General features: G+C 38.5%; 3 protein-coding genes across 3 annotated transcripts; all 3 read left to right on the forward strand.

The window, feature by feature from the left end:
• The first annotated feature begins 294 nt into the window (after positions 1–294).
• On the forward strand, positions 295–5,085 carry lnp1 (leukemia NUP98 fusion partner 1). The gene is made up of 6 exons (XM_062424208.1): positions 295–450; positions 2,434–2,667; positions 3,473–3,571; positions 3,677–3,741; positions 3,873–4,059; positions 4,978–5,085. The coding sequence occupies exons 1-6, from the start codon at positions 295–297 to the stop codon at positions 5,083–5,085; spliced, it is 849 nt and encodes a 282-aa protein (XP_062280192.1).
• Positions 5,086–8,114: 3,029 nt separating this feature from the next.
• tmem45a (transmembrane protein 45a) lies at positions 8,115–13,959 on the forward strand. The gene is made up of 6 exons (XM_062424436.1): positions 8,115–8,319; positions 10,828–11,035; positions 11,195–11,407; positions 12,374–12,558; positions 12,638–12,780; positions 12,884–13,959. The coding sequence occupies exons 2-6, from the start codon at positions 10,840–10,842 to the stop codon at positions 12,978–12,980; spliced, it is 834 nt and encodes a 277-aa protein (XP_062280420.1). The 5' UTR covers positions 8,115–8,319; positions 10,828–10,839; the 3' UTR covers positions 12,981–13,959.
• Positions 13,960–14,381: 422 nt separating this feature from the next.
• sft2d2a (SFT2 domain containing 2a) lies at positions 14,382–18,444 on the forward strand. Its single transcript, XM_062424639.1, has 8 exons — positions 14,382–14,447; positions 14,534–14,623; positions 14,890–14,975; positions 16,709–16,790; positions 17,080–17,115; positions 18,116–18,174; positions 18,282–18,311; positions 18,405–18,444. Exons 1-8 carry the CDS (start codon positions 14,382–14,384, stop codon positions 18,442–18,444), a joined length of 489 nt encoding a protein of 162 aa, XP_062280623.1.
• The last annotated feature ends 1,738 nt before the right edge of the window (positions 18,445–20,182 follow it).

Genomic DNA, 20,182 nt, shown 5'->3' on the forward strand with positions numbered 1-20,182 from the left:
CTCTGCAGTTTATTTTGGTTCATCTAAGAATAACACAACTGCAGCAACAAAGCTTGAGGCACCAAAAGGAATCTAAATGAAGTATGTTACCTTTGCCTTGTGGGACAGAGTAGTGTAGTAGAGTAGCCACACCAACTGCCAGTCAGTCAGAGGCTTAGTAGGTCAGCTAAGCACTGTCTTTACTCTCTGTACCACTCGGCCAGGATCGCACTTTCACTTGTTGTGCTTGGACTTGTCGCATCGAGAGGCTCTCCACACAACTCCATCATGGCTCTCAGGCTCCTGCCGAACCTCATGATGGACGATGACGACGATGATGGCAACTTCACAAAATGGATGAGCAGTTACTGGGGCCATGGAGGAGAATCTGGCCACTCCAAAGAAAGAAAACGCAGTTTCAGAAGACCTGCAAGAGCACAAGCTGATCGAAGAGGATCGCTCCCAACTGTGGTAAGGACCAGCAGCGTTTAATTGATGCATGCCTGTGGATTCAGCTGTTAATTGCTCAATATGTGTTTGTTCTGACATTTAAACAAAACACTTGTCTGCAGTTTACCTAATAAAAAATAACCACAGCATAACAGATTGATGTAAAGTGGTTGAAGATAAATTAACAAATACTTCTGCGTGTATCAACATGCATCAAAATCATAAATGTTAGAGTGGAAGATTTGTAACTAACACACACTTTTATGCAGCCCCGAGTAATATGCAGACAAGGTAGGCCTGTGTATGTCCTGACCTGTACTTCGCCTTGACCAGTGTACACACACGCACTCACACACACACACACATGTACGCACGCACGCACTCTCACACACACACACACACACGCACACACACATGTACGCACGCACGCACTCACACACACTTTAATTGACTATATACTCGTGTGTATATTCCTGCAACTCATACATACGGTTATTTAACTTTATTCATTGCTGTTATGCTTCATTCAAAATTCCAACACAAAAAACGTACAAAAAACAAATTAGTAACACTCTGAGTAAAAACGTTGGTGTCAGATATTTACTGTTCTCAAAGTTCTTTATTACTTTATGTCAGCCAGTGTGGTCAAAGTTGTGCAATGTACATAGCCACACGTGACTCATTTCACTGTCACACATCAACTTTTCAAAGGAATCCAGACCTGGTTTTAAGTTTTGTCTTTGATATGTTTTCTGTTGTTAACAACAAGTAATGAGTGATGATGTAAGTTTGGTAGTCGTGACTTTCCAGCTGAAGCAAACATGCTCCCTTACAGGAAATCGTATTAGTTTTACAGAAATACCTGCTCTCTCTTAGTCACGAACGTTTGGATGCCAGACAACATGTTCTAAATGGAGCAGTGTCCTTCTCTATTCACTGCCATTGCCAAGGGAATTAACTTTGCACTTGCCTCCCTTGACAGCAAGGTCAGAGGTCACTGCCAGCTACACAGCAGCACACTTATAGTAACTTTTCAGTATACCCAGGACACTTTAGCCATGTGGATGATTTAAAATCAAAGGCAACATCTGTATAATGAAGGTTGTTGATGCCTACAGTATGTGTTACTACACTTTAAGTCAATGGATCAAATTCAACAAATAATATGAGGTTTTAAATATTCGATTAGATTTTATCTATAAAGTAAAGGTTGGTGACGAGTGATGTAAAACAAAAGCAGCATATTTTCATACAGACTGGCCTCTAGGGGTTGTCAAACAACCCCTAGAGGTTGCTCAATTGAAAATGTGGATTTGTGTTAATTTGAAAGCCTGTTCTTCTGCCAGCACGGATCAACTTCTGCATGTGAGCCAGAGGACAAACAAGCTTCACGACCCAATTGATTGATATGTAACCCAGTCTCCTCAGGTCCTGGTTATCAATTCAAATATATCATTTTTTTTTTTTTTTTCTATTTTGGAACTGTGCCCAAGCACCACCTGATTTGGTTTTATATGCAGATACCTTATCTCCTCAATAAGATAAAACAGGTGAACTTTGTAAAGCCTTGCTTTAAGGAAATGTGTCCTGCTGTAAAGGTTTGAATAGTTGTTTTACTCCTCAAGAGCCCTTAAGTTTACGAATGAGTGATTGGATCATCAGAATATTCACCTCACACCAACAACAATCTACTCAAATTTTGACTTCATCCTCAATATACCTTGTTAGCAACACGTACTCCAAAAAAGTGTAATAATCAGAATATTTTTGTTGTGTGAATAATCTGTGAACTGATGGCCGGAGTCAAAAGGACATACTCCTATAATTAGGCAGGTGCTTTGCTTGTTACTTTAGAATATTAGGAGTGACTAACCCCATTTAGAGACAAAGCTCAGCAGAGTCATGATTGTTTTCACAGCAGTTCTTTACTCTGCTATAATGAGAAACATGTAAATAGTCGAGTCAAGTTTTTACATTGTGTAACTGTCCCTCTGTGATCGACAGTCACAATTAGACGCCATGAAGTTGAACCGGATTCACGCAGCGACGATGGCGGCCGCCCCTAGCCACATTAAAACAAGAGAGGAGAAAGGGGAAGTGAGGCCCCACCAGAGAGCTCGTCGTTCCTCCTCAGACGACAACAGCCGTCCCAAGTCAGCCATCCCCGAGAACCGCATCACCACGATCCCAGAGCTCGCAGAGTCCTTCGAGAAGAGACTTTACCTCCGTGATAAGAAAGCCGCATCTCTGGTGAGCAAGAGGATTATAAAGTAAATTAAAGTTCAAATCGTTTTCACAGTTTTCTTGATGAGCCTTGCAGGGTCAATCAGGTTTGTTCTATTCTGTCTTTAACTAATACTGCTGGGTATTATGAAGTTCTTAAAGATTCAAGAGGCCTTAATGGGCATTAAAAGGTGCATTATCTAAATGGACTGACAGGATCATGGGCAGGTTTGAATTTGCGTGGCATGTCCCAAAAGCTCATATTATCCAGTGATATTATGAGGACTTGTAGAGAGAAATAAGACACATTTTATGCACTAGCTACATTCCCTTTGTAGTCCGTATTTTAGTGTTAGCATTACATATTTTCTATAAGTTTTGTCTCTAATTTTTCCATCCTTTAATCTGGTTTTTAACTTTCTATGATTAGAACATTTGCTGTTGCTGATATCAAGCAAGTTTCTCACCAGAAAGCTTAGATCAACTGTCACAAAAAATATATTTACTGTATTACCTATGGCATACAGTATATTTATTATTTGCTAATGTATTATTCAGATAATTTAAAAAGATTTCTGGAGAGGAATTTGTGGTTAAATGTGTATTGCATCCAACAAAGCTTTCGAAATCATAGCTGTGTGTTTGATCTTAGTCATCAAATTTGAAGCTTTAGCCTTTTTTATATGATAAATACTAGGCATTAATGTTGCATGCATTAACGCATTATACATACTGTAAAAACTTGTTGACTTTAGTATAACAGTTAATTTTGATCAGGATCTGGACTTTAAATAAAAAGGCTTCATTCTTTCTTTTGCAGGCTGTTGATGACAAGCTGTGCCTGATATGTCATGAGGACATGCGTAAGAATGGAGGGACAGTTCAAGAGCTGCACTGTACACACCGCTTCCACAAAGAGGTAAAACACCTTCTATAAGTCTGATCCACTGCATGTCTCCTCTCTGCACTGTATTTACACTGCCCTGACCTCCCCACTGCAAAGTCTTCACTTATTCACTCCCAGCATGTGAGATATCACCCCTCGCTGCATGAAGGCAGTTCATTCCTGGACATGCATGATGTGAAATGGTATGAAAACAGTCCGCCTGCCCCCGAAGCTCTCTCTCTCTGTGGAAGCATGGAGCACTATAACAGCTTTCCCATGGTGTGAGGACTTTACACTTACCGGTTGTGATATCTCCGTTTGGCGGGCGCTCAAGGCGGCTCGGAGGTCAGAGCAGTGTCGGCCCAGCAGCAGCAGCGAAGCGGCCGATTGTCAGGCGAGGAGACCCTCGGGTGGGAGGAGGATGTCTGCAGATGGACCCATCTCCATGGAGAAGGAGCAGCACTCACTCCGTCGTCAACTCTCCCTGCGGAGACATCGCTGATATCATTTTGAGGAAGGATGTGATTCCTTTTGAGAGGAGAAGATGGAGGGGTTTGGAGCCATGGGTCAAACATCAGGAATCTCTCCTGAACATTAACTTAGTATATGATGTCTCCTGCAAGTGTTGAAATCTCAGGGCCTTGAATGTGCCTGACCTGATCCTGTAAAACTGCTCTGTGAGCTCTATTGCTGTGTCAGCTTTGGAGTCATTACTGCTCTTTCTCTTCAGTGTCAAAATGAGAATTAATAAGCCATAATTATAAAAACATTTTAACTTGCTGAACATTGTTATTAGGAAAAATCAGAGTATATGTTATTTGTTCAAGGAATTAGCTGTACTTGAAGTTTCCTGCTTGAATTAGACTGTATTTACCTGCTGTCATATTGACATATATTGCTGCTTTAACACAGGCAAAGAATATAAAGAATAAGCTTAATATTTTCAACTTCATTTCAACTACAACATCATTTTTAAGTGTGAATATTGTGACTTAGTTGCATATTCCTCTTCACTGTTTCATGTCACTTTATAAATGATAGAATCTGAAGATTCGTGCTTGGAAGTTTAATGAAGTCCGAATTATGTGTGTGTTTGTGTTCAGTCATTACTTCAATGTTCGTATTTTGTGTTGTGAAACACAAGACAAAAAGTTAATAAATAATCAAACTCATAAAGTTTAATTTGATATACTTTTGGCTTTATAACCTTTTATGGCTGGGTTTCTTCAACAATGCAGTCTGTGTAAAAAACAGTAAAACATGTGACAGCAGTGTCCTCACCGCTACAGGTCGGGGTCAGTGCTGCATACTTACTGTAGGTCAGCATGTATGAAATGACCTCCTACCATCAGTGAAGAAGATCAATATCTGCAGTAGTGATAAATATTGAGCCTGGGTGCAAAAACACACGCGATAATCTCTTTCAAACTGTGTTTCAGTGCATGGAGCAGTGGCTGTGGAAGAAACAGACGTGTCCCACATGCCGCATCCACGTGTCCATGCCGAAGCCCCTCTACTGGTCATCGTCCCGCATCCAAGTCCCATAACGGTCCTGCACCTCTGCTTGCTATGCACGCATGCCCGTGTGACCCTCCCGACTTCCCGACCTCATTCACACCTCAGTCTTTCTGCATGAACTCCTGCATCCCTCGTCATGAGAGGGCTCTGGACACTGTTTGAGAGTTAGGAGACCCTGAGAGAAAAGAAAGAGAAGTTGTTATTTGTTGGGTGCTGTTTCTTTTTTTTTATAAGATCAGAATGTTCTGTGTGTATTATTGGCTCCATTAGGAGAGATTTCGTCTTTTTATACAGATTTCGACAAGTGTTCAAAACATTTGTTGGGACATTGAACATGGAGTTATATGAACCAAATTTGCTTTTGAGCAGATCCACATGATTTTTACTATGTTGAATGATTGACAGCTCTTGATTACAGACGGATGCTGAAAGATAAGCATCCTGAAAACAAGACCTTTGTCCTCTCCTGTTGAGTTACAGGCTAACCTCAAATTGTAAATAGTATTTGCATATTCAAACTAATTGAAGCCAGTACTTTTCATGCACTGTACGGCGCGCTCAACCCGCAATAATGACAGCACTAAACGTTAATGTTATAATACTTCATGATGAGCAGCTTTGCTAATCTGAAAGTGCTATATCTATTATATTTACTCTGAAGTTATAAAAGCATGAAACAGTGAAACAGTGAGCCTGTCTGTCATTCCTCACTTTCCATCCACTCCGTCTCACTGCCTTATCTCTGCTGTTGTTTTGCATGCGAAAATATTTTGCATGTGACGTCTTGTCGACTGTCAATTTTGCAATGTTGAGCTTTCAAGCATCTCTGTTGCGTTGTGCTTCTTGCGCTGCCAAATCAGAGATTACAGCATGTGCGAAATGTCTAACGAAATTGGACTGCTTGTATATAAATGTATCTTACACCTATATAAACAGGAACCTTACCACGTATAGCATGTTAATCACTATATTATTATTGCTTCATGTGACTCATACTACATATTTAGCTGAATATAAGTCAGTCAATAACCAATAGATACTGGTAATCTGCTGTGATCTTGCTTGGGTTTATGTCCAACCAACCAACTGCTACACAGATTGTATGATTTGTATTATTATGAGTGTTCACTGATATTGATTGAAGCTGTGTTTACTGTCCTTTCGGTGAGTGGAACATTTGTTTGTTTGTATTTTTTCAATTGTGTTTCACATGTGAAATATTGAGCGTTTTGTTGCTGTCCTACATTTTTAAACGATGTTTACTCACAGCCAAAAAATCACAGACTTGTTCCATAAGGCCTGCAATCACACCACTGAGGCTTTGAAGGCTGAAGCGACACTACGGCCGACACGCAGCCAGCCCGAGCCTTCAGCCGTTATCTTCACTGTTTTCCTGAGAACAGACTGGCGACACACAGCACTGTTTTTCCTGTGACTGCTGTGGTCATGCACTCTTCAATAAAAATCCCACCGATGTGACACTCCCTCGCTAAATGTTGTTTGGTTTACTTTCAACAAACGCCCAGTTTTCTGTGTCTAAATATATATATATATCATTTACAGTAGTTTTCTCAACTTATGGTGCTTCCGTCGTTAGATTTTAACACTGCAGCCCATCAAAGGGAGTAATTAAGTATTCAAAATCCTATAATAGCTCAACTTTTCTCAAGGCAGACATTTTTGACTTAGTATGAGAAACACAGGCGTAACTAATAATATTAATCATGGCTTCACTCCATGTAAGTAAGCCTGCACAATACCAGAACACTGGAGCTTACACAAGAAACAGACTGTAGTCATTATCAGTGTTATTAGTTACATCTGTTTAAAAAATCTCATTGTGGCTATTGTGTTGTTAATCATATGTTTTAAATTGTTTTACATGCAAATTCAGATCATTTTAGTGGAGTAATGGGTGCTGTAACTCTCACTATATGTTGAAGAGTGAGGGTTAAAAACACAGACACCCACCACATGATTTTACATAGGTAGTGCTTGACTAAACAGGGCTGTACATGCAAGTGAAGAATGAGTTTTTTTTAGCAACCTGGGAGCAGTTTATATTGTATTATAAAAAAATATAAACATGGTGGGTATTTTAAGGGCCAATTCCAGTATTTTTTCAGTCAATATCTTCAAGTTTGGCTACTTTTAGGGGATGAAGCTAATAAAGGCTTCAGCCTATGTGTTATAATTTTAGTAGGGTAGATTAGGGTAATGTGGGACACTTTTTGCAATTCTGAATTGTTTATCTTATTTACGTATGAATCCAATACATTATATCAACACCTTATATCATTATGAAATCCCTGAAATGTTTGCTTGTTAAATCAGAAGACAATTTTTGGATGATGTACTCAAAAGGAACATGGCACTTATATTCATATTCCCTACTGTAGATTTAGTAATGTGGGACAATTAAGGCTTAGAAATACTTTGATTTATAGAAAGCAGAATTATCTGCCAAAACTTTCTGAAAGTGCGTACCAACAGTTTTTAGGTTAAAAAAAAAAACTAGCAGTCTGAAGAAAAAGAGATAAATGCACTGGAGTTTAGTTGTCCCACATTTGTCAATGTCCCACATTACCCTAATCCACCCTAGTAGTTTTTTCCCCAAGTAGTCTCTTGAGGGTATCTTTGCTATAGTTCAGATTTTTAGTAGCTTGCATACTTTCAGAGTAGTTCAGAGTAGTTTCCCACCAGTTTGGACTGAATGACACAACTCAACTATGAGACATGCCTCTCGTCTGTCCATACGGAGACTCTCCAGCTGCCGTGTACGTGCCGAAGATCTTGTCCAGGGCCAGCGTGCACTGGCCGGATGGAAAGTAGCGGTTTCCTCCGAGCAGGGAGGGACTCGAGACGAGACGAGCACGAGCGGGCGGAGTGAAAGTGCACACGTGGACACCTGAGACTGACGTGGATTTCAGCCAATAACAGTACGAGCCGATGACGCCAGCTCACCTCAGTCATCCAATAGAGTCGTTTTTTGGAGGAGACTACAAGACTAAAGTGTTTAGAGTCGGAAAAATTAAGGGAAAAAAAAGGTTGTGAAACGGGTCCGGACTGGAGGCTGCGGGGAGCCAGGGCCGGAGGAGACAGCTGATGTTTACTTCGTGTCTTGCTGAGAAACAGAGGAGAAAGCTCTCTTCTTCGCTACTGGAAACAAATGGTTTATCTGATGGAAAAATGAAGATGCTCTGATTTTTTTTGGGTGAACATACTTCAAGCAACTTTTCATATCCAGAAACAAATCTGCTTAGGTAAGACCTCCCCGTTTTTTTCCTTTTTACTATAAAGGAATTCAAGGCTACTGCATCCTGTACAGTATTTGGTGCATACATACAGTCAGGCCTGTACTTCCAGATTAAATCAAAGGCTTTACACTTCATAAAAAGTATGCCTATAATAAAAAGTATATAGGTCTATAAAGAAAACTGTTATGTTGGACTGATTCAGCAGTTTACATTTAGGCTCAGCAAACTACCAAAGTTTTTTCTTGTGATCAAATACCTAATAATTCTTATAATAATAATTCTTGGATTGTAAAATATTGTTTCCATTATCACATGGTAGAAGATATTTCATGAGCTCTTAATGTTTTGTATCTGCCATACATACCACTCAACAACTTTCCACTTTTTGTTTGCTTGGACACAGCAAAAAAAGTCTCAGCACATTGAGGCAGATGAAAAAATTCTTTAAAATCTGCATTTTTTTTTAGATGTATATTTGGTTTTAAAGTCCAGATCCCGCCAGGCCACACAGCTGATGTCTATAACTTCTACAGCCTCACCTTTTCTATCCCTTTTTAGTCCATGAAGACTAAACATGGATCCACAGAAAGGATAGACATTATGTTATCAACAAGATACCAAACCCCCATGACTTGACTTCACAGTTACTTCAGTGAAAGTGTAGTTTATCTCAACATTGACACTGTCTGCAGGATCATAGGAATGTCTTTCTACTGAATTTCATCGTTCATAGCTAAACAAAACAAGCAAGTAAAAGAAAGACTTTAAAGACTGAGTATAAGCATTTAGTACAAGTCCTGCATTCAGGATGTGACTTCAATACAGAGGTATTAGCAACAGAATGGAGGTCAGGTATCAGAAGTGTGCAGATTGGTCCCAATCAGTGTTATACTATATTATTTGATCATTACTACTAATGCATTAACATGTAAGCAGTACTTTAATGTTTAATAATAAGCTAATTTGAAATGCTTCATGTATAATATATGACAATGTATTGTACGTTATGAAGTGATCAGATGTTTTGCGTGTACAATTATAATCTGATAAGTAATAGCTGTAAATTGTAGGGGAAATGCAGTGAAGTACAATTTTAAAGTACCGCAAACACTCAAGGAAAGCATGATCTATTCCACTTTACATAATAACAATTTCATGAAATCCTTGAAATCATTGGGGACCATTGACTTTGGAAACAAGACAGCACAGATGTTGCTGTTGATGAGTGAATCAGCCCAACAATTGAGTCTTCCAGTCGCACTGGAGTGACATGAGGGAGTGATTGCCATGGCGACTGAAGTGTTTTCCTCAGTGTGGAGAGGGCTGTCGGACACAGACGAGCTCAGTTTAATATCCCAAACAATCTGCTTGTATTGAATGTGCTCTTTCAAAAGCTTCCCTTGGTTGCCGGTCATCTCCATCACAAAAGAGAGTACAGCCAACGCACCCTATTCTTATTCTCTGCTTACTGTTGATGTCACTGCTGCTTTGCTCTCTGACTTTACAAAGCATGATTTACAGCTAAAGGAAATAAAACAGGTTATAAATCATCTTTGCACTCGTTGAAGTCATTTTATATTTACAGTGAAAGGAGGAAGTCGACAGGAAAGAGCACAAACACACGAGTAGCTTTGAAATGGCAGTTTTTGATCATTTTTCTTTTGTCGGTCGTACATTTTGTACCCTTGAGAGTAACTATTTTTGGATAGGTAGCAGAAGCCTGTTCTGCACCCGATGACCTTAGCACACATGACTCAGGTGCAGATTTAAATGGCAATGAAATGATGGCTAATCATTACTGAGGAGAACATGCACACCATGTAAAGAAATATACCGGATCAAGAACAGAGCTCAGACTGTGTAAGATCAAATTTGCATGTTTGACTTTTATGAGGGTTTTTTATAAACCATTTTATTTAGTAAAATAATGTTAACAATCATCCATGACAGTTCATAGCACTGTGTGGATTAGTTTACCTCTAATAGGAACCAATCCTCTTTTTTACAATGCAAAGTAAGTAAGTAAAACCAACAGGTTTGACTATTGATAGGTGAAGGTGTGTAAGCCTTGTTACTCTCACAGGTTTCCTTCCCTGACTACACACACTTGTACCGAGGTCAGCTGAAGGGCTGTCGCCAGCACACACTCTAATTATGTCTAATGACGCTGTTTAACTAAATTGCAGACACTCCCCCACGTTTATCTTCTCATTTCTAATTCCTTCAGTTTGCCAGCTGTGTTAAAATATACTGTAAAATACCTGCCAAGTAGTATTTATGATGCCAAATTATATTTTATGTTCTGATACATTTACTTTGTGCATTTAAATGAATTTGTGGCATTTCTCTTGCTGGTGTCATTTATAGATAATGAGTAAAGTGATGCTGTGTCAAAAAATGAGATTTCAATCACTGAGATGACAGCAATAGGGTTTATTCACCTGATTATTAATCTGCTTTGATGTAATTATCCCTTCCTACTGCTAAATTGATCTGTTTCCTCCCACGATTCAGGCGTGGTTAGTCATGGGGAGCTTTAAGGGCCACGCGCTCCCTGGTAGCTTCTTCCTGATAGCGGGGCTCTGGTGGACTGGAAAGTACTCGCTCTGGTACGCCACCCGCAGGAACAAGAATATAGGTTCAACTCGGCTGTCCAGCAGAGCCTCCCAACGCCGTCTGGAGATCATTGAAGGCTCTGTCATACTCTTCTTCTCTTTTGTTGGTAAGCGCTGACAAAGCAAATCAAGGAGATAAATCCAGCACACACCGAGGCAATTTAACCTTTAATGACAGTGCATCTGACACAAATAGGCGTTTACAGAATCCACTCTTTAATTAAGCAGGTCTTTGTGTTGTCTGCATGGTTTGCTGTATTCTTCAGGGATGCTGTTGGAGCAGTTTGTAGCGAATGGACCGAGGTTCCAGCTGTACGACTTTGCAGAGAAACACTGGGAAGATCTGATGAACTGGCAGCATGCCACCATGTACCTGTTCTTTGGCCTGACTGGGACTGTGTCTCTGATCATCCACACCACAGAGGCTGCTCCACTAGCACTGGATAGGCTAATGTTGGCTATTTCTTTCTTCAATGAAGGTAAGAAAAATGACATTCTGTATAGTCCTTGTTCTCGTTGACATGGATTAAACCAGGGGTATTTCATTAAAACTTTCGAAAATTTCCTCCAGTGAAGGTCCGGAACATCCTAATATCTGTCTATGGTACCTCGAAGTAGCATTGTAGTTACATCAGTATGTGTGTCTAGTGGGTAGATTGTAGACTGTCAAATAAATACAGTAGAATTCATTTATTAGTATTTACACTCAACTTGTGGGATTCAAATAAATAAATAAAAAGAATTTAAAAAAACAAGATAAATAAAAATCTTCTTTTCTTATATCAAATAAAGATGGCATTTTAAAATAAAAGCATTACAGAAAGCTTTTGATTGTGATTCTTAAATAAAGTGATTAGTTTTAGAAAATTAAAAAAGAATCCCTTTATACTTTTAAACTTACTTAAATTTAAACCATAAACTTAATTTCACATCTAAGAACTTTCTAACAAAACATCTCAACACATATGAACTCTTTTCTCCGTCTGTATCTCACTGACAGTCGAGTGTCTCTGCATGTCCGAATGCACAGATCTGATTGGCTGTTAGCGTCACATGAGAAGATTGTCTATGCACAGTGGTCTGTGAGTTTCCAAGGGTCGCTCCACTTTTACCGTGATAGCTGGAGAAGCTGCACCCGTTAAAATAGAAACGCTCAGACAGAATTGAACAATCCTCAATATTCCATCAGTTACGCGTCCGGATAGGACGGCGTCTATCAGTGACCTCTGGTTTAAACCATAGACTGAATTCAAAACAGATTTTAAGCAGCTCAAATTTAAAGGCATTAATCCATTAACCATTAATCTGTCAATTAATCAATTAGCCAATCTACAAAAGGTTGCATAAGTATCTCAAGTCAAAACACTATGAGACAAATTGACAAATGTATGAAAGTGATGAATGGGTGAAAACTTTCCCCTTTTGTCTATTTTTTATTATTGCAGGATTTCTTTTCATGTACCACCTCCATGGCAGGACTATGCTGGACGTCCACGTGCATCTGCTCCTGCTCTACGCCGTCTTCGGCCAGGCTCTCGTTGCCTTTCTGGAGGTCTTCCACCGAGGCAACATCATTCTGGAGCTGCTGCGCTGCACCCTCACCATCCTGCAGGGAAGCTGGTTCTGGCAGGTACATGTGAACGTGAGCGCGTGCGAGCAGAAGTCTTTGTCACGTCATTGCTTACTAACACCTGACGTTGCTTTCTCAGATTGGTCATGTGCTGTACCCTCCGCACGGCCCTGAGTGGGATCTTAAGGATCCCAGCAACATGATGTTCATCACCATGTGTTTCTCTTGGCACCTCGCCTTCGCCATGCTCGTCGTGAGCGTGCTCTTCTGCACTGTCAACTGGTGAGAACCTCTTCATCACTGCATGGAGAAGCCCCTTCTTGTATATTATATATTATGTTAGGTATGATGAGTGAATCTGGTGTTTGTTGTGCTTTCTCTGCAGGGTGGTTCGCTCCAGATTGAAGAGGACTCCCCCGATGGAAATGGGGCTTCTGAAACCCAGAGACAGGGATCCAGAGTCAGAGGATGAGATTTTATGAAGACGACTGTTGTTCGCTTACAATCAAATCAGGGATACGACGTGTTCAGTTTCAGCAGCAGTACAAGCAAGCCACACAGACAGACGGGGGATAAGGACACAGTTTCTGGATGCTTAATCTTTGAAATATATCTCTACCTCCGCCTTATTTAATCAGCTGTAAACTCCCTTTAGCCCTACACTCATTGTTCCATTTTCACTGTGGCCTTACACTTTGCATATATTCTGCCATATCATTTGTTTTACTATAAATTTGCACATACAGTGTTAGTGAACATGAAGTCATAAGGGTAAGCTTTTTATGGATTGCATGCTTGCCATTTGCCACATGGAACTTTTCTTGTCAGACATTTTGGGGTTAAGTAGTGCCACCTTGTGGTAAAAACAATCATCATCATCATCATCAACTCAGCACATCTGGACATGCGAAAACATGTCATCCTGTATTTTACTTGGCTTTTTTGGGACATAATGTCAAGAAGTTGAGTCACATATGTGTTTAAATGTTTTGATTTTGCCATTTGACCTTATTACAGATTGCTAATTAACCAAACAGCACCAAGAGTATTTTTGTTGTTTATGCATTACTGTGTCTTCTTATATGACTATCTGAAGGAACTTAGTGGTTGTCCAAGAGTCAGCTATCATACTTTTTCCTGTCTATTTGAAAGGTTGAAGTTAAACTATCTACAAAATTGATGCTTTAATGAAACACTATGAAATATATATGGACACTTTTTGTATATCTGTTATATGAATTATTCACTATATTGCAGTATATAACATTAATAGTAACTGATCACTCATGTGTCGCAAAGTTATCCCAGCAGGAGGCAGAAATAGTATCATAAGGATCAGAAATTGCCTACTTTTGTCAGTGCAGGATAATACATTACATCTGAGTTATCTTAAAAGATCGTGTGTAGCAGAAGACGCATCACTCAGTGGTGAAAAAGTGATCCTAATGTCTGTTAGCATTGGCTATAACACTTGAAGCACTCCTACTGATTATATACATGATAATATACTTACATATTTAAGAAAAAAACATGATTTAATGTTTCAATTCTTAATGACCATAAGATATTCTAACTGTCTTCTGTCTAATGTGCCTAAGTCATCTTTTCTACCCCTGGTGTGCTTTCAAATGTTTTTTTTTTACTTGACTGAAAAATAAAATCAGAGTGAGACCTCGCTCTTGCTTCTGCGCTCAGGTGTGACTTTACCTGAAGTCATGCAGCTGGCCAGGTGAGTTTATCTGTCGGCTGCCAGTCCTCCAGCAGACATGTGACGTTGTTGTCCATTCACACAGATTTGAGGAAACCATCAAATAATCTCTAGCTCCAGGAAACAACCTTAATTAGTTCATCAGGCCGGTGGATCTTTTCTCGGATCTTCAGCTATGGATAAATTAAAATCAGTTTTGAGTGGCGAAGAAGCGCGCAGAGATGACAGAACAGTATTAGAGGTAAAACTCAAACTTTAGTCTATGCTGCTCAAACGATCACCGCAACTGAGCTGTTAATTAATGATTCAATCAATGTGTTCACGCAGACTGTCAATGAAGCCTCGACTTTAGGCTGGGGGACACGTGTGAAGGGATTCATCGCCTGCTTTGTGATAGGGGGTGTATGCTCTCTTTTGGTAAGGATCTATAATAATGTCAGTAATTATTATCTGCTGTTGTTGAGTTGTGTTTCTACAATGAGAAAGTCAGAGCGCACAGGCAGAGGTGAGGTCGCCTTACCGGTCCGGCTTGCTCTGAGGAATGCTGGAGATGTGATCATTCGCGTGGCAGTCAGTCCTGCCTTTTATGTGCCAACTGCATCTCAGAGAGGAGATATTTAGTTTATAGGTGACCTACCATTTGAAGATGCTGTAAATCACCTCTGGACATGTGTTTCTTGCAGGGAGTGTGTATGCTCTTCCTCCCCAAGATTGGCATCACTCTTTTCATCGTCTTTTACACATTTGGAAACATCTGTACTCTTGGCAGGTCAGTGTCAACAACAAGACAATGCAAAGAAATGTAACTAAATACATTTACTCTAGTACTCCTACTTAAAAACAGATGTAAGGTACTTTTTCTTGAGTATTTTAATTTGTACTTCTACATTTCAGAGGGAAATACTGTACTTTTTACTCCACTACATTTATTTGCCACTTACAGTTACTAGTTGCTTTTCAGGTTTCAAGTTAAGATTTTAGATAAAATCATATATTTAAGTAATGTATATTACAGTTGTTTTAATTGTCTCCTCTTTAGTTTAAAACAAATGTTATGTACTTGTAATGCTATATAAATGTGCTATATAAATAAAGTGTTATTATTATTATTATTATTATTATTATTGTTATTATAAAAACATATGATGCACTTATATATAATATAATGCAGTGTTACTACAACTAATGTTAATCTACCCAAGGTATCTAAAATGTGCTCCACAATTATAAACTACAACATTGTATCAATTAGTGCTAAAAAACAATATAATATACTATAATAATATAACACTCTACATGAAGCCATTATGCATAGCAACTTCTTTTACTTTTCATACATTAAGTTTATTTTATGGATAATACTGTGATTTTACTGAAGTAACATTTTGAATTCAGGACTTAAAAAAAAAAAAATTTAGATGACAGTATTTCTACTTTAAGGATATGAACATTTCTTCCACCCCTAAAAGAAAGTCAGATTAAAGCGGTTATCCTTGAAATTATGATGGTTTTATTTTAAAGAGGGCTTTGTATTAAAAGACCAGTAGTTAGCACTGATGTGTGCGGCAAACATAACAATCTCAATCTATTTTTTTTTTTATCACATTTTTATTTTCATTTTCATTGTTTTGCATGACAAACAGCAAACATCCTTATAATACAGATAACAGGCCTGAACTAAGGGAGAAAAATACAAAATAAGATAAAATAAATATATATAAATAAAATAAGATGAAATATATATATATATATAAAGTAAGAACTTTACATACTTATATACAAAAAAATAAATACAGTAACATGAAATAAAATATAAAGTAAAAATGTAAGAAAAAGGTACATACACTTGTCTTAATAAGCAACTTATCTTAGCATCCTCACAATATAATTACCCCTGATCCATCAGCTACTGCCCTATCCATACAAATCATGCTAGCACCTCCTAATCTAGTTTACCCTTTCCCCTTTGAATAGTTTTGCTTAGATCCCTAGGTAAGTAATCCATCAGAGGCCGCCAAATATCCATTAAGCTGCTGTTATTTCCCCTTAACCTAGCACTAAGCCTCTCCATCGGAAAAACCCTAAAAATGTTCTTATACTACTGAGTTACAGTAGGAGGTTTTTCATGAATCCAATTGAATAATATACATTTTCTGGCTAGAAAAAGCAGTTTGTTAAGCAGCTTAGATCTTTTTACATCCATAATTCTATTTTTTAGAAGGCAGCCCTAGTAGAAACTGGCCCGGATCTTTACAGATCTTGTGCTTAATATCGTACTAATTTCTTTTGTTATGCAAGACCAAAACTTAGATATTTTTGGACAGCTCCAGAAACAATGTATATATGTCCCAGTTGTCAATTTACATTTAAGACATAATGGTGACCTACCCAGATCTATTTTGTTCATAAATATTCTATACTGTATTTCTTTAAATTTATCTCAATCTATTTTATTATTATTATTTAATTATTTACTTTTTATCCCATGATCCTGTTCAACAGCACCATGTTTCTGCTGGGGCCGATGAAGCAGCTGAAAAAGATGTGTGACAAGACAAGAGCGCTGGCCACCACCATTATGATTGTGAGTCCAAACTTGTTCTATAACCAGGAAATGTACTCAAGCACTTATACTGTAGGGAAAGAAAACTTAACAGAAATATCTGTGAGATGTGTTGGGTAGCATATCCTTGAAAGTTATTACACTTGCTTTGACAATTCAAACATAAATGACAAATTTAATGGAAATAATTTGACCTTGCCTGTTTAATTGGATTACGTACACTGTATCTGAAAATCTTGTGAAAGCTGACACATAACCAAACATAAAAAATCCATGCTTTTAATAACATTTGTCCCATTCATTATTCCAGACATGTCTTGTGTTGACTCTCTGCGCAGCCTTCTGGGTGAGTAAAGAAAAATAATTTGTCATTATTTCCAATTTAAACCTGCGGTGCAAGAGTTTTGTCTCCCCCTTCTGGCAGTGAGAATAATAACAAAAACACTGTCGACATGTTTAAGTCATAGGCTCCGCTGTAGCCTACTCCATCGCTACTGCTGAGGCTGTAAAACAGTGAATAAGTTGTTTTTAACGTCACACAACCCCGATAAAATGACTGGTGTCACTGTCAAAATGTGCTCCATTCAGTCTGATAACATTTGGAATGTCCAGAAGAGATGCACAATTAAATGATTTGATCCCCATTCAAGTTAGCTGCTAGGTGGAAGTCTTTAGTGCCCATAGAACATTCAGTATGCATTCATCTAGCCAATGTGGAAATGTTGCAACCGACACCAAATTTAAGAAAATCCAGAGAGATTTATGTATGATGAATGTAACAGATGTTCGTTTATATGTAAAGTCACACACTGCACGTTTAAGATAATTGTAGATCATTGACTCTTCCTGCCGCTATGCAAAAGTGAAGCCAAAACATCTCCTTTATGGGAGCTGCCAGTGTAACGTCATTTGGAGCCAGAGTCTGTGTATTACAGTACGGTCTGACGAAGGTTTGAGAGCAGCGGTCACAGCTGTTAGTCATGATGTCACAACCTTCTTTTATATTGTCATACAACTAATTAGAAAAATAAAAAAAAACGTATCAGAAAAATTAGCACTTTGACAAACATCAGTGTAACAAGAAGTACCTAAAGTAACAGAAACCATCTTTGGGAAAAATGTATTTGACATGTATTTTTTTAAGTTTATCCCATCTGCTAACATGAAGGGAAATGGACTTATGACCTAATACTGCAGCCAGCCAACAGGGGGCGATCAAGATGTTTCGGCTTCACTTTTGGGGAGCTGTTATGATGTCCATATTTGTATATAGTCAATGTTGCAGATGAACAGAATGAAATGCATTTCAATCTGTCTCATTCAGCACTTGTGTCTTTTCCTCACAGTGGAAGAACTTTGGACTTGCTTTATTATTTGTCATCTTGCAAATCTTGTCATTTACCTGGTGAGTCACCATTCCTCTTGAGTTTTAACACATTATTTCCCCACTGATGTTCATTTATGACAAAGAATGCAATGTTTTTTATTGTGTTTGTTTCGTTTTTTTTACAGGTACAGCCTGTCATACATCCCGTTTGTGAGGTTTGTAATTTTAACAGCATTTATTTGAATCAGCAACATGAAGTTATGTCCCTACTCAGTCTACATGTCTAATTTATACTATTTACTTTCCAGGGATGCAATACTGAAGATGGTGTCTGTCTGCTGCAAATGAGCGCTGTCTTTGTGCTGAAGGTTCATTCTGGATGAAGTGATTTTTTAGAAACGGTCAAATCTCTTATTGAAGTTGCTGCAACAGTTGCTTCAGAGCTTCTGTGACTCTCCCTCATGCTGCACATCCTTCCTGTTGATAAGTGACACATTTTATCAGCTAAGATGTTTGTTTTCTTTTTTTATGTTTCATTAATTTAATCGCTGACAGATTATATTAGTATGTATTAATTACCGCTGGTTTATACCAAATTAAATGAGTGTTATCTTATTTTGTAATATGTGTAAATATTTGTAATAAATGAAAGTGTTACTGGTTTTGAGGATGACCACACTGCTGCCTCATTATTTCCATTGCTGAGTGGAATAAATGTTATTTCTTGTCATAGGAGCTAAATTCCCCTTTCGATTCAATTTGGCTGCACCCTCCCCACACTTACCAATGAAGAGGTCATCTCCATCGCTTTCCACTGTTCCTTCTCAGCCTCCAGAGCCTTTTCGAATTGTCCGGTTTTATGGGGAGCTACCCTTTTAGTCTGGACCTATTTGAAATCCATGCTGGATGTTTGCCGCTTTCGTTTTTGTCTCCAACAGTTGTTTCAGTCGCTCTACCCCTTTGAGCAGGGATGGTTCCTCTTTGATCAGTTTTGAGGCCTGCTTCTCCTTTCTCCTATGTGCTGAAGATCAAGCTCAGAGATCATGGGCAGAGTCTGGTTGGTCTGATCTCTGTAGCTGTGGTTGCTGGCTCTGGCTGCATCCTCTCAGGCTGAGTGAATCGGGCCCTTTTGAATAAACAACCTTGTTCATCCCCTGTCTCCTGTCTCCTGTCTCTTGTCTCATTTCTCCTGTCTTAATAATCAGCCTTGTCAAGTACCTGGTAGGGTTCACATCACAGGCTGGGTTTTCCTTTTTTCCCCTTCTCCACCGGATGGGGTTTCTTTCTTCTTGACTGCAGTCAGCTGGTTTCATATGTTCCTGTTTAGCCAAAATTGATGTTGCTGCCATTATCATCCCTGTTTGAACAGGCTTCAAACCTCCTCCTTTTTGACCAAACTTCATTCCATGTTATAGATGGGCGATGTCCCGGAGGAAGGTAATGGCCTTTTGGTATTCCTCCATCTTGAGCCTGCTCAGCTACAAACTACATGCTACAGTACACTAAATAGAAAGTCTACATTACTGACAAACTTAATGAAATGCTTAAATTACTTTTAACCACCTGAAAGACTATGAAAAACACAATGTGAGTCAGCTGATACTCAGTGGCTTTAATGTTACTGGTTTAGGTTTTACTAAACGCCAGCTGAGGAAGGCAGCACACACTCCCAATTTATGTACCCTTTTACACTCAAAATAGAAATGTTTGGAATCTCTCTATTATATATTATAAGTCAAGGCATTTATTGAGAATTACTTTTTTTTTTGGACAACAGAATACAGAAACAATCAGGCAAACACTACATCATGCATACAATCAACAGATCAGATTTCCGTTACAAATAGGAGGAAATAAAAAGTATGACATAAAATAATTACATATGAAAATAAGAAGAAAAATCAAATGAAAAGGTATTACAATACAACTGTACAGGTACATATACATTTAGGTTTCAGGGAAAAGAGTTTCTTAATGGTTCAGTAATTTATTGTTTTTTTGTTTACTAAGCTGAGTGATTTAAATAGAGAATTCTGTTCTAGGAGTAATTTTAGGTAATTATTTAAAGAATTTCTGTTTGAATAAA

This window comes from Scomber scombrus, chromosome 8, assembly GCF_963691925.1.
Source record: "Scomber scombrus chromosome 8, fScoSco1.1, whole genome shotgun sequence".
NCBI lineage: Eukaryota > Metazoa > Chordata > Actinopteri > Scombriformes > Scombridae > Scomber > Scomber scombrus.

What these genes read in the sequence shown, in the direction of transcription:
- lnp1 (XM_062424208.1), top strand. Translation starts at nt 295, where the DNA reads ATGATGGACGATGACGACGATGATGGCAACTTCACAAAATGGATGAGC. An exon ending in GAGGATCGCTCCCAACTGTG is followed by an intron (nt 451 to 2,433) that starts GTAAGGACCAGC and finishes TGTGATCGACAG; the next exon opens with TCACAATTAGACGCCATGAA. An exon ending in CACACCGCTTCCACAAAGAG is followed by an intron (nt 3,572 to 3,676) that starts GTAAAACACCTT and finishes ATTCACTCCCAG; the next exon opens with CATGTGAGATATCACCCCTC.
- tmem45a (XM_062424436.1), top strand. Translation starts at nt 10,840, where the DNA reads ATGGGGAGCTTTAAGGGCCACGCGCTCCCTGGTAGCTTCTTCCTGATA. An exon ending in AGGGAAGCTGGTTCTGGCAG is followed by an intron (nt 12,559 to 12,637) that starts GTACATGTGAAC and finishes TTGCTTTCTCAG; the next exon opens with ATTGGTCATGTGCTGTACCC. An exon ending in CTCTTCTGCACTGTCAACTG is followed by an intron (nt 12,781 to 12,883) that starts GTGAGAACCTCT and finishes CTTTCTCTGCAG; the next exon opens with GGTGGTTCGCTCCAGATTGA.
- sft2d2a (XM_062424639.1), top strand. Translation starts at nt 14,382, where the DNA reads ATGGATAAATTAAAATCAGTTTTGAGTGGCGAAGAAGCGCGCAGAGAT. An exon ending in ATGACAGAACAGTATTAGAG is followed by an intron (nt 14,448 to 14,533) that starts GTAAAACTCAAA and finishes GTGTTCACGCAG; the next exon opens with ACTGTCAATGAAGCCTCGAC. An exon ending in CTCTCTGCGCAGCCTTCTGG is followed by an intron (nt 17,116 to 18,115) that starts GTGAGTAAAGAA and finishes TTTTCCTCACAG; the next exon opens with TGGAAGAACTTTGGACTTGC.